The sequence below is a fragment of the Mustela putorius genome, unplaced genomic scaffold (assembly GCF_011764305.1).
Source record: "Mustela putorius furo isolate JIRA1106 unplaced genomic scaffold, ASM1176430v1.1 tig00000174_pilon_pilon_pilon, whole genome shotgun sequence".
NCBI lineage: Eukaryota > Metazoa > Chordata > Mammalia > Carnivora > Mustelidae > Mustela > Mustela putorius.
The window spans coordinates 2,776,408-2,789,932 of record NW_025421304.1 but is presented as its reverse complement, the minus strand read 5'-3'; the positions used below and the strand labels follow the sequence as shown (position 1 = coordinate 2,789,932).

Genomic DNA, 13,525 nt, shown 5'->3' with positions numbered 1-13,525 from the left:
TGAAATGTGTAGAATGGCGGAAGGGCGGGATACGCAGCCTGAGTCACCTGTGCGAGGGTGACGGGAAGAGTCTGTGCCCCGCAACCTGCTGGTGTCCCCTAGGCTCTGCTTGCGAGCACAGGGACAGTTTTCCATCTCAGAAGCAGCCCCCCGGACAGACCCTGGGAGTCAGAGTGGCGGGCCGTAGGCCAGGAGCTGGGATCACTCGGAGCAAGGCGGCCTGTGCCACCCGTGCGTCTTGGGGCACAGAAGTGCTCAGACACTCTGGCTCTCCTGGTTACTGTCACCTGCGTCCCCACCTGTGGCATTCCGTGGGGGAAGAACGTGGGCAGCATTCCAACCTAGCCGCAGCTGGAAGGCGCCCTGGAGGTCCCCAAGGTGACAGCCCTCCGTCCCCAAAGCCCAGCCCAAGGAGCAAATGCTGCCGTAAATTGCAAGGCTTTTATTGCTGGGAATCCTCTAATCAGACCCCTGGACGGGGCAGGCCGCCGAGATTACTGAGTCGGTGATCAGTTAAGGGACATCCGTGGGGCTCCTGGCAGAGATGGCTCCGTTAACACAAAGGACTGGAGTATATTTTATTCTGCAGAGAGAAAGGCAGGAAACCTGGTGAGGCCTCAAGGGGAACTGGAGGGCGCACGGGACACTCCCCAGGGACCAGACTGTGGCTTTGTTTGGAGGACAGCTTCGATGGGGGCAGGCAAAGGTGGATTCCCCCCACCTCCTGCACCACAAGAGAACCCCAGGTGTGCCTAGAAGCTTCCTCCAGTGGAGCAGAGTGACGCAGAGGCATCACGGTGGTGGGATGGGGTGGAAAGAGGCTGCTGAGAAGGTCCTGGCAGGCTCAGGTGCACCTACGGGCCCCTGGGGGTCTCCGGCTCTGCTTCGTCCTTCTGCCCCCGGACCCTCGCGGCTTGAAGCAGCAGCCTGTTCCCCCTCTTGCGAGAGCCAAGAGAGGACTCACTGTGATTTTCTACTGGGGGCCTCTCAGGCCTGGGAAGGGCCGGAGGGGGCTTTTGGAAGCTGCCTTCTCCCCTTCCTTCTCCCCCTCCCCTCCCCTCCTCTCCCCTGCCCTCTGCTCTCCTGGCATGTGAGGCATGGAATGGCACTCTGGGAGCCCGGGAATGAGGACAAATGAAGGTTTTAGGGGGGAAGGAATAGGGAACTTGAGGAGTTTAAGTAAAGGAACCCATGTTGGGAGACAGGAAGGACCCCGTGCTAACAGTTTATAAAGATCCAGGCTCACGCGCTGGAGAGGCTGGAGTCAGGGAGGCCAGCACTGAGGGCCTGACACGGAGGCCAGGCAATGCCAAGGACACAGGAGGGCCTGCCAGCTCCCAGACCGGTGGCCGGGCAGCACTTGAGCAGCCAGTGCCGGCCAGAAAGCCCTAGGGCTGGGCTGAGTCTTTCCTACACCACCCTCTCTGCTTCCCTATCCATGAAGCTTTTCTCTTTCTGGATCCCCAGGGAAGGGCGATGGTGGAGAAGAAAAATGGGTGGCCCCCCACCCCACCCCGAGCAGACCCCCAGGTCTGCCAGGGAGATGGACACATAGAGCTGGACCCACCAGCACATTGATAGCATTTGTCCTGTCATCTTCTGTGAATTTCGCATCCACGCACTCCTTCAGGCTTCTGGCATTTTCCAAAATTATAGTCTCGTTTCGGTACTGGGCCACCTGCTGGACATACTCGTCAGGGGTGCCCTTGATGAACAGGGTGACATCGTGCTTCACAGATGAGCAAATTTTACAATCTGGAACACAAAGATAAGCTGACGCTCTGTTGAAGGACCTTCCCCGGGACACATTCCTCCTTTCCTCCCCCCGACAGGCTCAGAACTGCCCTGGGAAGGTATCAGAACCCCTGGAGAACCTGCGGCCCTAGGCGCCCACCTCCGCCTGAGATCAGGAGCAAGGCAGCGCAGAGAAGCAGGAGAGCACCGGCCGGCTTCATGGTGTGGGTGGCAGCTGCTCCCTGCCCCGCCTGGAGCCCTTTTATGCCCACAGAGGAGCAGGGCCGTCCTCTCCCAGGAGGCCCTGCCAGGCCTCTCCTGGTTGCAGCCTGGACTTGCCCGGGGGCCACGGAGGGAGGAGGTGTATGTGTAGGCGACACTCTAAGTCCCTGAGTCAACAAAGGACACAAACTTGACCTCTCTTCCCCATCCGAGGGCTCAGTCCAAGTGTCAGCTGACACCAGAGGTTTCAGAACTGCAGTTTCCTAGGTTGACTGGGAAAAGGGGCAAAAGTCTCCCACATCAGGCCTCCCGAATGATGGCCGATGTCAGCCTCTCATTACTTGTGACCTTAGAGACAGTTTGGTCAGAGCTGAGGGATTCTTCAGGAAGCCCAGTGCTTAGCTAATGGTCTCACAGCGAGGAAGCCCCTGCCTGCAGCATCGTCTCTGTCCTTGACCTGCTCAGTGGCCTCCCTTCAGCCAGTCCTTGGGGTCTGTATCTGGAGCCCCGAATCTTCCCCTCCATGCTGACCAAGCCCTGTCACCTGGTTTCTCTGGGGGCGCCTCAGTCTGCCTCAGAAACAGCATTTCCCCTACCAGCCTTTTCTCTTGAGCTTCTCTACACGGTCCACACCGCTCTGTCTCCAGAGGTGCAAGCGAGGAAAAGCCAGGCTCCTTCTCCGGCCTACAGTCCCTGTGTGCCTTGTAGGCCTGGGGCCTTTCCCTGCCGTTCTGTCCCCACTCCCTGGTCGCCCTGCTGCTTCTGGACCGGGCCCCGGGCCGGCTGCTTGGTGTTCCAGATTGTACCCCTGCAGCAGGGCCTTGGCTCGAGCTGCCCCCGCTGCCTGCAAGGCTCTTCCTCCAAGAACATGATACGTGGCCTGATGGCTCAGGTCTCTTCAAATGTCACCATATCAGCGAGACTTTGCCACGGGGTTGACCCCTTGGAGCCTGGCCCCGCCCCGCTGCCCTCCCCGACTTCATCTCCTTCCCTGGCTGTCCCTGGCACTCATCATTGTCTTTCACTTTCTCTCAGATGTATAACTAGCTCCGGGAAAGGGGGGGCTCGGCTGTGTGTGGTGCTGCGTCCCCCGGACACGGACACATAGCAGGTGTTTCAAGAATGTTCGCTAGAGGAACGCAAGGCATCCCCTACTTCTGTGGAGCCGACCACCAAGAACGGTTTTGCTTGGGCTCGCTTTGGCAGTGCCTGCCTGGCCTTTCTTTACTCTGAGTCATCGGGTCAGAAGAGGTTACTGGAGCCCAGAGCTCAAGGGAGGGCACGCGTTTTTTGACCCCAGTCAGAGCCTTATGCCAAACAGGATTCACATCCGGTAACTGCTCTTGGCGAAGAGGGTGTTGAGTCCCGAGCTCCCCCTGTCAGGTGGCTGCCGTGGAACCGTTCCAGTCCTGATGCCCAGAGGCCATGCCTGTGAGGGCATCTCACGAGAGACTCAGGCCATTGCAGATGTCTCTCGGGTTCCTGGGCACCTGTTGGCCTGGGAAGGTGAGCACCATAGGCCCCCGAGTGGACATGCTGCGGGACCGAATTTCAGTGTGGTGGGGACACCTGGAGGATGATACCTTTCACTAGGTCTGATACCTTTCACTAGGGTCTGATACCTTTCACTAGGCTCTTCCTTCAAGTTCTCCCCAGCTCTGGGAGGTGATGAAGCCAGAGTTTGGGGTGCTGGAGTAACACAGGATGCTGATGTCCGTCCAACCCCACTGGGTGCCACAAAACCATCTGAGATCTCTCCAGAGGCGGGGACATTTGCTGAGGTTGGGGGAACTTTCTGGACAAGGTCTTGCAGTATATGCAATCCTTTACTAATGCAAGTGGTTTTTTTTTTTTTTTAATTCATTTTTATCCAGAGTAATTCTAGACTTACAGAAAAGCTGTGAAGATTTGTCAAAACCAAGAAGCTGACATTGGTTTACCACTACTGACTAAACTCCAAACTTTATTTGAGATTCCACCAATTTGTCCATTAATGTCCTCTCTGTGTTCTAGAATCCAACCCACATCCTAAACACAGCATTGATTGTCATGTCTCCCCACTCTCTCCTGATCTGTGACAATTTCTCAGTCTTCCCTTGTTTGTTGTGGCCATGATGGTCTTGAAGACTGGCCAGGTGTTAGAGAATGTCCACCAAACTGACTTGGCTGCTCTGTTTCTTCTAATTTGGATTGGGGTTCAGACCTTGGGTTTTGAAGGAGACACCAAAGAGGGGAAGTGCCATCACATGTGGCATATGTGACATCAGTATGTCTCACCACTGGTTGTATTGGCCTTGATTGTTTGATTCATGTTGGGTTTGCTAGGTTTCTGCATGGTTTCCTTCTTTCCCTACTCTCTAGAAGTGAGTTACTAAGTCTAGCCTACTCAAAAGGAGGACAGGGCAATGAGCTCTGGTTCCTGAAGAGAGAGTATCTAAGTGTGTTATTTGGAATGCTTCTGTGAGGAGTATCTGTGTCTTCTCCATTTACTTGTTTATTAAATCATTTATTTAATCAGTATGGACTCACAGATACAATTTTATACTTTGGGTTATCATCTAATACTATGTCATTTCTATGGTTGCTTAAATTGTTCCAGATTTGGCCCCTGGGGAACTTTCCTTCCAGAATTTTCATGGACTGTCTCGCCTTGTTTGTGCCAATAAACCACTTTGCTAGAGTAGAAGGTTGAATTTAACTCTTTTTTTTTTTACGTTTTTTTTTTTTTTTAAAGATTTATTTATTTATTTATTTGACAAAGAGAGATTACAAGTAGGCAGAGTGGCAGGCAGAGAGAGAGAGAGGAGGAAGCAGGCTCCCTGCTGAGCAGAGAGCCTGATGCGGGACTCGATCCCAGGACCCTGAGATCATGGCCTGAGCCGAAGGCAGCGGCGTAACCCACTGAGCCACCCAGGCGCCCTGAATTTAACTCTTGAGGGAGTTTAAGCCAATGGTGTGACCCCTCTGGTTGGCCTCGCCCTCTGGTCTGTAGAGCTCCAGCCCACGGTGGGCATGGGTGAGAAGCTGTACAACTCTGCAACTACTCACCAGTGTTTCTGGATGGGCTGTTAAGCCCAAGCTCCTCTTGGGACCAGGTTCACCTATGAAGGGGATGAGACAGGGCCAAAGCTGGACCCACTGGAAGTCCAGAAGGTGCCCAGGAATTTGCTTCTTTAAGGGCAAGAAGGGAACAGGAGACATGATCTTACATTAGGAGTGTTATCGGTCCTTGAGGAGCACTGCAATGGCCAGGAGTCCTGAGACTTCCCTGGTAGGGTGTACTTCAGGGCCCAAGAATGGTGCCCATGCATCCCTGGGGCTCGGTCCAGAGCCTGCAGCACTGAAGGTGGTCAAGAGGGTCTAGTTGGGCTCAGCACCCCATAGGTATCTGCAGGACTTCAACGTAGGCACAGGAAAGGCTGGCCGATCTTTTGTCAACCTGTAGTGGCATAGACTTGTCCTTGACACCTCATGTGATTGGGAGTATAATGCACTCAAAGCTAGGATAGGTTGGTGGAATGAGTTGCAGGCCACAGGGGTCAATGCTGGGGCTGGGACAACAGAGCAGTTGGCTCAGGATGGAGTCACTTGGAAATGCCAGCTCTAGTTGGTCTTTGGCAAAGGAAAAAACCACATCCTCTCCAGGAGGCTTTCAGCCCAAGGGCTGAGGGAGCCACACGTGCCAGGTCCTGCCCATAGGCCCTTGGAGCACCTAGGAGGGGTCTGGGCGAGGCTCAGGGAGCTAGTAGTTTATAAAGCCGCAGAAACGCTGCCCTGAGCAGAACATTCTGGTGGCTGACACTATGAAGGGGACACTGCTTATGCTGGCCTTGCTGGTGACCCAGGAGCTGGGCATCGAGATGGGTGAGAGTTGGAAGGAGGGACAGATAGCTTCCCTGCCCCTTGTCCCGCTCTATCTCACTCCTTCATCCCCCATGGTGATCTCCAAGTAGCTTCTAGGGACAAAGTTACGGGGCAGCTGGGAGGTCATTGCCCAGGAGTCCTGCATAAGCCCCCCTGAGGTTTCCAGTCACAGAGTGGAGGGAGAGGTTTGGAGATGGAGGGGTCCGTAGTTGTGCACAAAGTAGGGGATAGTTCGTTGGGGGTAGTGGGGCTTACGGAAGGTCAGAAGCAGGCAGGCTGGTACGTCTCGAGGCAGCAGTCAGGGCCCCTCACGCTGTTCCCTTCTGCTGAGAGTGTCTTGGTTTCTCCATCTGGGATGTGAGCAGTCCTGGGAGTGGGGAAACAGGAGCTTCCTACCCTGGTGATGCTTTCATTGAGGTGTTTTCTGTTTGTGTCTTCAGTGAAATCTTGCCCCATTTTTTATTCTACCTTTGGTGCCCTGGCCATTGGAGAGAGGTTTCCGCTGGACCTCAACCTTGATGTAGTAGGTGCTACTGAACCAGAAAAAGAAGCCTTAGAAAAAATCCAGGACTGCTACAATGAGAAGGGACTCGAGGCCAAGGGCTTGGATCTGATTGTCATGGTAATTTACCTTTCCCCTCCCCTCCCCTTCCGCCCCAAGACACGCAGGCAGTGTATTGTAACATCGCACAGACAGACAAAAGGCACAGTCAGGGGCCACAGGATGGATAAGAGCTATGATGCTTGAAAACTCTGCCCTACGGCACACAGAACACGCAGCCGCCCGCCGCCTGCACACCAGCCTCTTCTACCACATGTGTCCCTTTCATGCCAATTGACACAAAGCTGGAAAATCAGGCACTGATATCCGTGCAACACAGAAAGTGTGTTGACACGTGATTTTTTCCCCCCTACTTTACAGGAGCCAGCACTGCAGGAGTAGGATTTGATTTCATTTGATTTGATTTTTTGAAGATTTTCTTTATTTATTTGACAGAGAGAGACACTGCCAGAGAGGGAACACAAGCAGGGGGAGTAGGAGAGGGAGAAGCAGGCTCCCCGCTGAGCAGAGAGCCCGATGTGGGGCTCGAACCCAGGACCCTGGGATCATGACCTGAGCCCAAGGCAGACGCTTAAGGTCTGAGCCACCCCAGGCAGGAAGGCAAGGGTCCTTCCTTCCGCTCCCGCAGCTGTGGGAGCGCGCTCAGCTCTGTTCCCGGAATGTTGAAACCCAACCACCTTGGACTCTCTTCTTAGGAAGGGGCTCCCTGGCTTGGGAGGCTTCTGGTTTTCGGCCCATTTCACTGCTCTCCTCGATGGCTGTTCTTTGGCTCCGAGTCCCGCTTCCATCTGCCTCATCTTGGGGCCTGAAGCGGGGAGGGGGCCCTTGTTGTTTCAGGCCTGGGCCCCTGAGGCAGCCGCTCCCCCGGGGCTGGTCAGCGCAGCCCTGAGGAGCGGTCTTTCTCCATCATTGTTCTGGTTGCGTTAGATAGATTTGGATCAGTCTGTGTCTCCCTCGGTCTTTCCCGAAGTGCCGATTCTGCCAAAGGCGAGGTTTGTGAAGAAGCAGAATGTGCTGGGTTCACAGAAGCGCACAGGGCCCGGGAGACCGCTCACCGCCTCGGCATCCACACCCCCTACCCCCCACCGCCCCACACCTGCCACATGCCAGGCAGGGGCAGGAGGCCTCGACCCAGCCTCAGCCCCCTTGCTCCTCGCTCAGGCCCAGCCTCCATCACAACCTCCTGAACCTCTGGCCTCCCTCACTGGGGGTTCAGACTCCCTTCTGACATCTGTGTATGGGCCACCAGGGAGTCCTCTTTATCCCGTTCTGACAGATAGCAGCTCCCTTTCCAGCCATCCGTCTGGGGGCCGGATGCTCTTGCTGGGGCTGGAGCTGAGGACGGGCTCACCCAGAGGATGGGCCGTGGGGTGATCCCGGGAGGACAGATCACTCTGCCTGCTGCTCAGGTCTTCTGTACACCCTCGTCTTACTCTCTCCCAGACTACCATCACCACCAGCAACCAGTGCTTCTCGGAAGCCTTGGCCCCACTGAAGGATGCCGTGGCCTCTTTGGGGAGATGAATCTTTGCCCCGGATGCCCAGTCTGGGCTCTGTTCTTCACACATGAAGCCGGAATCCCGACACCGGTCCTCACCTCTGTCAGTCTCTCTCAGGCTCGCTGTAATAAAGTAACTGCAGCTTAGCTCGGCAGCCCTGTGTCTGTGTGCTCTGCAGAGAGCGTGCGAGGCCTGGCAGGGGGTCCCGGGACATGGCCAAGGCGGGTGACACACGTGGTCATCAAGAGCGTGGGGACTAGATTTGGGCCGAATCAGGAGTGGGTGTGAGTGGATTCGTCTTTCTCGGGCGAGTCTCTCATCTGTAAAGGGGATTCTGTGTTCAGACTAAATGACACATATGTAACCCCAGGATTGACCACTCTGGATGGGTCAGAATGTTGCCCACGTAGCCTTTGGCTGGGTCTGGTGCTTGCCCAGTTGCAGAGCGTTTAGCTCCTTAAATGTCACCCTGGTCACTAGAGGGTGGACTCTAGCGTCATAACCTGAGGAGGCTTATTGCAAGCCTCTCTGTCTCTGAGGGGCAGCCGCCCTTTTATGTTTCTTAGGTGGATGTCTCCTGAGAAGCCCAGCCTTTCCTTCTTTCTTTCTTAAAAGATTTTATTTATTTATTTGACAGAGAGAGAGATACAAGTAGGCAGAGAGGCAGGCAGAGTGAGGAGGGGAAGCAGGCTCCCTGCTGAGCAGAGAGCCCGATGCGGGGCTCAATCCCAGGACCCCGAGATCATGACCTGAGCCGAAGGCAGAGGCTTAACCCACTGAGCAACCCAGGCACCCCCGTTTATTATAATCTTAATGAAAATACCAAGAGGATTTTTTTTGAAGAAAAAAGTATTTTTAAAAAATTGTTTTTTACTGAGGTATCATTGACATAAGATCTGTAATGCTTTACCTACCTTATCAGAGAGGGAGGCAAACCAAAGAGTACTTTATTCTTATAAAATTGACCTTACATTTGCCATATGATCTGGAAACTTCTCTCCAAGTGTACACTCAAGAAAAATAAACTTTATGTTTACATAAAAAACTGAAATGTTGATAGTAGCTTTGTTCAGATTTCAGTTTATCAAAACAAGGACAACCTAAGTGTCCTTCAAGTGGGGAATAGATAAAGTGTGTCACACTCACACACTGAATACTAGTCAGCAACAAAGGGCACAGACTATTGGTGTGTGCAACGTTTTGGAAGAATCTCGAGGGAATTATGTTGAATAAGAAAAACCGAGCTCAAAAACTACAGTTAAATGGTTTATTTAGATGTCATTTTTATTTGGAAAAATAAACAAGAATAGCTGAATAAAATTTTAAAAAAGTAGAGTAATTGGGGGTAGCAAGCCCTATGGAATACTAAAACTTACACATCATGGGCAGATAAATGGACTCTCAAAGGAAGGCCAGACATAATCATGGGTTTTTATCACTTGCAAATAAATGAAGAAATCAGGATTATTTCATAAATGAAATGGTGTTGGATCAATTGATTGAATATTTGGGGAAATAGAACTGTTGGATCTCTTATAACTTGCTTCAAAATCAACTTTAGATAATTTAAAAACTTACATATTTAAAGGGTGAGACAGGGCACCTGGGTGGCTCAGTGGGTTAAGCCACTGCCTTCGGCTCAGGTCATGATCTCAGGGTCCTGGGATCGAGTCCCGTATCGGGCTCTCTGCTCAGCAGGGAGCCTGCTTCCCTCTCTCTCTCTCTCTCTCTCTGCCTGCCTCTCCATCTGTTTGTGATATCTCTCTGTCAAATAAATAAATAAAATCTTTAAAAAAATATAAAGAGTGAGACAGAAAAATACCATCAAAGTCTTAGAAAAGGGGAGCCTGGGTGGCTTAGTTGGTTAAGTGTCTCCCTTCGGCTCAGGTCACGATCACAGCGTTCTGGGATTGAGTCCCGTGTGAGGCTTCCTGCTCATGGGGAGTCTGCTTCCACTCTCCCTCTGCCCTTCCCCTTGCTTATGCTCTCTCTTTCTCTCTCTCATAAATTCTAAAAGTCTTAGAAAAGTCTTAGGAAAATTATAGAAGAATATTTCTATAACCTCGGAGTAAAGAAGACTTTCCCAAAGATATGTTTATTTATGTATATTTATAATATATATAATTATATATAATATGTTGTTATATATTATATATACACACAGAGTATAATACTTCTATAATAGTTTTTTTACGTTAAAATTCTACTTAGAATAGAATTGACTCTTTAAAATAAAAGAATAGAATAATAATTAATATTAGGATGGATAACACATGTAGAAATAGAATGTATCATACAGAGCACAAATGTCAGGGGAGAAGAAATAGATGCCCACTGTTCTTATGGTATTTTTAGATCTTCTATATGAAGGGATATAATATTTCATGAATGTTGATTATGATAAGTTAAAGATGTATACTATAAATAAAACCACTTTATCATTTTTATTTTTTCATTTTAATTTATTTTTGAGAAAGAGAAAGGGTGTGCACATCATATGGGGGAAGGACAGAGGGAGAGGGAGAGAGAGAATCTTAAGTAGGTTCCATGCTCCACTCAGGCCTCTGTCTCATGATACTGAGATCATGACCAGAGCCAAAATCAAGAGTCAGACACTTAACTGACTGAGCCACCCAGGTGACCCTAAATAAAACCACTTTAAAAATCATTAAAAATTAAATGAATATGGGACAAAAACCTGAATTGTAAAAATAATTCAAAATTAGGCAGAAAAAGGAATAAAGAAATAAAAAATGGATGGGACAAATGGGAAATAAACAGCAAAGCTATAGATTTAAACTCAATCCCATCAGAAATCACTTTAAATATAAATGGTTCAAATGGTGAGTGGTGTAAGACAGGGGTTCAATTTCATTCTTTTACATTGTGGATATCCAATTTTTTTTAGCACCATTTATTGAAAAGACTATGTTTTCCCCAAGGTATATTCTTGGCTTCCTTGTCAAATATTAGTTGGTCATATATATAAGGATTTATTTCTGGCCTTTCAGTTCTGGTCTGTTGTCTATGTGTCTGTTTTCATGCTAGTGCAATACCATTTTGATTACAGTAGTTTTTAGCATAGTTTGAGGTTAAAAAAAAGGATGATGCCCCTGATTTTATTCTTCATTCTCAGGATTTCTATGACTCTTTGGGTCTTTTGTGACTTCAAATTTCAGAATTGTTTTTTCCTATTTCTGTGAAAATGCCAGTGAAATTTTGGCAGGAATTGCATTGAATCTGGAGATGGCTTTGTGTCATATAAATATTTTAACAGTATTAATTCTTTCAGTCTATGAACATGGGCTATCTTTCCGTTTGTTCCTGTCTTCTTCAGTTTCTTTCATCAAAGTCTTACAGTTTTCAGCATACAGATCTTTCACCTCCTCGGTTAGATTTATTTCTAACTTTTTCATTATTTTTGATGTTGTTGTAAATGGGACTGTTTTCTTTATTTTTTGGTTGTTTTGTTGTAAGTGTATAGAAACATATTTGTTTTCTGTGTATTCACTCAGTATCCTGAAATTTTATGAATTCTTCTTTTTCTAAGCGGCTTTTTAATTTTTATTATTTTTTCATTTTTTAAAAAAATTTAAATTTAGTTACTTAACATGTAATGTATTATTGGTTTCAGAGGGAGAGGTCAGTGATTCATTAGTGCTCATTGCATCGCATGTCCTCCTTAATGTTCATCACCCAGGTACCCATCCCCCCACCCCTCCAGCAACCCTCAGTTTGTTTCCTGTGATTAAGAGTCTCTTATGGTTTGTCTCCCTCTCTGATTTTGTCTTATTTTTTTTCTCTCTTACCCTATGATCCTGTTTTGTTCCTTAAATTCCACATATGAGTAAGATCGTATGATAATTGTCTTTCTCTGGTTGACTTATGTTGCTTAGCATAATACCCTCTAGTTCCATCCACGTCGTTGCAAATAGCAAGCTTTCATTTTTTTTAAGCTTTCATTTTTTGATGGCTGCATAGTATTCATGTATATATATATATATATGTGTGTGTGTGTGTGTGTGTGTGTGTGTGTGTGTGTATACCACATCTTCTTTATCCTTTCATCTATTGATGGACATCTGGACTCTTTCCATAGTTTGGCTATTGTGGACATTGCTGCTATAAACACTGGGGTGCAGGGGCCCCCTTGGATCACTGCATTTGTGACTTCAGGATAAATACCCAGTAGTGCAATTGCTGCATCATAGGGCAGCTCTATTTTTATCTTTTTAAGGAACCTCCATATGGTTTTCCAGAGTGGCTGCACCAGCTTGCATTCCCACCAACAGTGTAAGTATGCTTCCCTTTTTCTGAATCCTAGCCAACATCTGACTTGTTAATTTCGGTGGCATCTCATTGTGGTTTTGATTTGTATTTTCCTGATGCCGAGTGATGTTGAGCATTTTTTCATATATCTGTTGGATTTCTGTATATCTACTTTGAAAAAAAATGTCTGTTCATGTCTTCTGCCCATTTCTTGATTGAATTATTTGTTCTTTGGGTGTTGAATTTGATAAGTTCTTTACAGATTTTGGATACTAGCCCTTTATCTGATAAGACATTTGCAAATATCTTCTCCCATTTCATGTGTTGTCTTTTGGTTTTGTTGACTATCTCCTTTGCAGGGCAAAAGCTTTTTATCTTGATAAAGTCCCAGTAGTTCATTTTTGCCTTTGGAGACATGTCTAGCAAGAAGTTGCTGCGGCTGAGGTCACAGATGTTGCTGCTTGTGTCCTCTTCTAGGATTTTGATGGATTCCTGTCTCAAGTTTAGGTCTTGATGTATGACCTGTAATGGTGCAAGAAAGCGGTCTGGTTTTATACTTCTGCATGTGGCTGTCTAGTTTTCCCCAACACCATTTGTTGAAGAGATTGTCTTTTTTCCCATTGGACATTCTTTCCTGCTTTGTTGAAGATTAGTTGACTATAGAGCTGAGGGTCTATTTCTGGGCTCTCTATTCTGTTCCATTGATATATGTGTCTGTTTCTGTGCCAGTACCATACTGTCCTTTTTTTTTTTTTTAAAGATTTTATTTATTTATTTGACAGGTCACAGGTAGGCAGAGAGGCAGGCAGAGAGAGAACGAGGGGAAAGCAGGCTCTCCACTGAGCAGAGAGCCTGATGCGGGGCTCAATCCCTGGACCCTGAGATCATGACCTGAGCTCAAGGCAGCGGCTTAACCCACAGAGCCACCCAGGCGTCCCCATACTGTGTTATTTTTTTTTTTTAAACACATTCTTTAAAAGATTTTATTTATTTATTTATTTATTTGTCAGAGAGAGAGAGAGAGCACACGCACAAGCAGGCAGAGGCAGAGAGAGAAGCAGCCTCCCCACAGAGCAAGGAGCCCAATGTGGGACTCTATCCCAGGACCCTGGGATCGTGACCTAAGCCGAAGGCAGCAGCTTAACTGACTGAGCCACCAAAGATTCCCAGTATCATGCTGTTTTGATGATTACAGCTTTTTTTTTTTTTTTAAGATTTTGTTTATTTATTTGACAGTTCACATGTGAGGCAGGCAGAGAGAGGAAGGGAAGCAGGCTCCCTGCTGAGCAGAGAGCCCGAATCGGGGCTCGATCCCAGGACCCTGGGATCATGACCTGAGCCGAAGGCAGAGGCTTGGGGTGCCTGGGTGGTTCAG

General features: G+C 48.7%; 2 protein-coding genes across 2 annotated transcripts; one reads left to right on the top strand and one right to left on the bottom strand.

The window, feature by feature from the left end:
• Positions 1 to 427: 427 nt before the first annotated feature.
• On the bottom strand, positions 428 to 2,005 carry LOC101687932 (major allergen I polypeptide chain 1). The gene is made up of 3 exons (XM_004765180.3): positions 1,895 to 2,005; positions 1,568 to 1,755; positions 428 to 583 (listed from the first exon to the last, which is right to left on the bottom strand). Exons 1-3 carry the CDS (start codon positions 1,953 to 1,955, stop codon positions 554 to 556), a joined length of 279 nt encoding a protein of 92 aa, XP_004765237.1. The 5' UTR covers positions 1,956 to 2,005; the 3' UTR covers positions 428 to 553.
• Positions 2,006 to 5,720: 3,715 nt separating this feature from the next.
• Positions 5,721 to 8,027, top strand: LOC101687467 (major allergen I polypeptide chain 2). Its single transcript, XM_004765179.2, has 3 exons — positions 5,721 to 5,820; positions 6,261 to 6,442; positions 7,826 to 8,027. Exons 1-3 carry the CDS (start codon positions 5,760 to 5,762, stop codon positions 7,904 to 7,906), a joined length of 324 nt encoding a protein of 107 aa, XP_004765236.1. The 5' UTR covers positions 5,721 to 5,759; the 3' UTR covers positions 7,907 to 8,027.
• Positions 8,028 to 13,525: the final 5,498 nt, after the last annotated feature.

What these genes read in the sequence shown, in the direction of transcription:
- LOC101687932 (XM_004765180.3), bottom strand. Translation starts at nt 1,955, where the DNA reads ATGAAGCCGGCCGGTGCTCTCCTGCTTCTCTGCGCTGCCTTGCTCCTG. An exon ending in GCTCCTGATCTCAGGCGGAG is followed by an intron (nt 1,756 to 1,894) that starts GTGGGCGCCTAG and finishes TTTGTGTTCCAG; the next exon opens with ATTGTAAAATTTGCTCATCT. An exon ending in CAAATGCTATCAATGTGCTG is followed by an intron (nt 584 to 1,567) that starts GTGGGTCCAGCT and finishes TTCTCTCTGCAG; the next exon opens with AATAAAATATACTCCAGTCC.
- LOC101687467 (XM_004765179.2), top strand. Translation starts at nt 5,760, where the DNA reads ATGAAGGGGACACTGCTTATGCTGGCCTTGCTGGTGACCCAGGAGCTG. An exon ending in GGAGCTGGGCATCGAGATGG is followed by an intron (nt 5,821 to 6,260) that starts GTGAGAGTTGGA and finishes TTGTGTCTTCAG; the next exon opens with TGAAATCTTGCCCCATTTTT. An exon ending in GCTTGGATCTGATTGTCATG is followed by an intron (nt 6,443 to 7,825) that starts GTAATTTACCTT and finishes ACTCTCTCCCAG; the next exon opens with ACTACCATCACCACCAGCAA.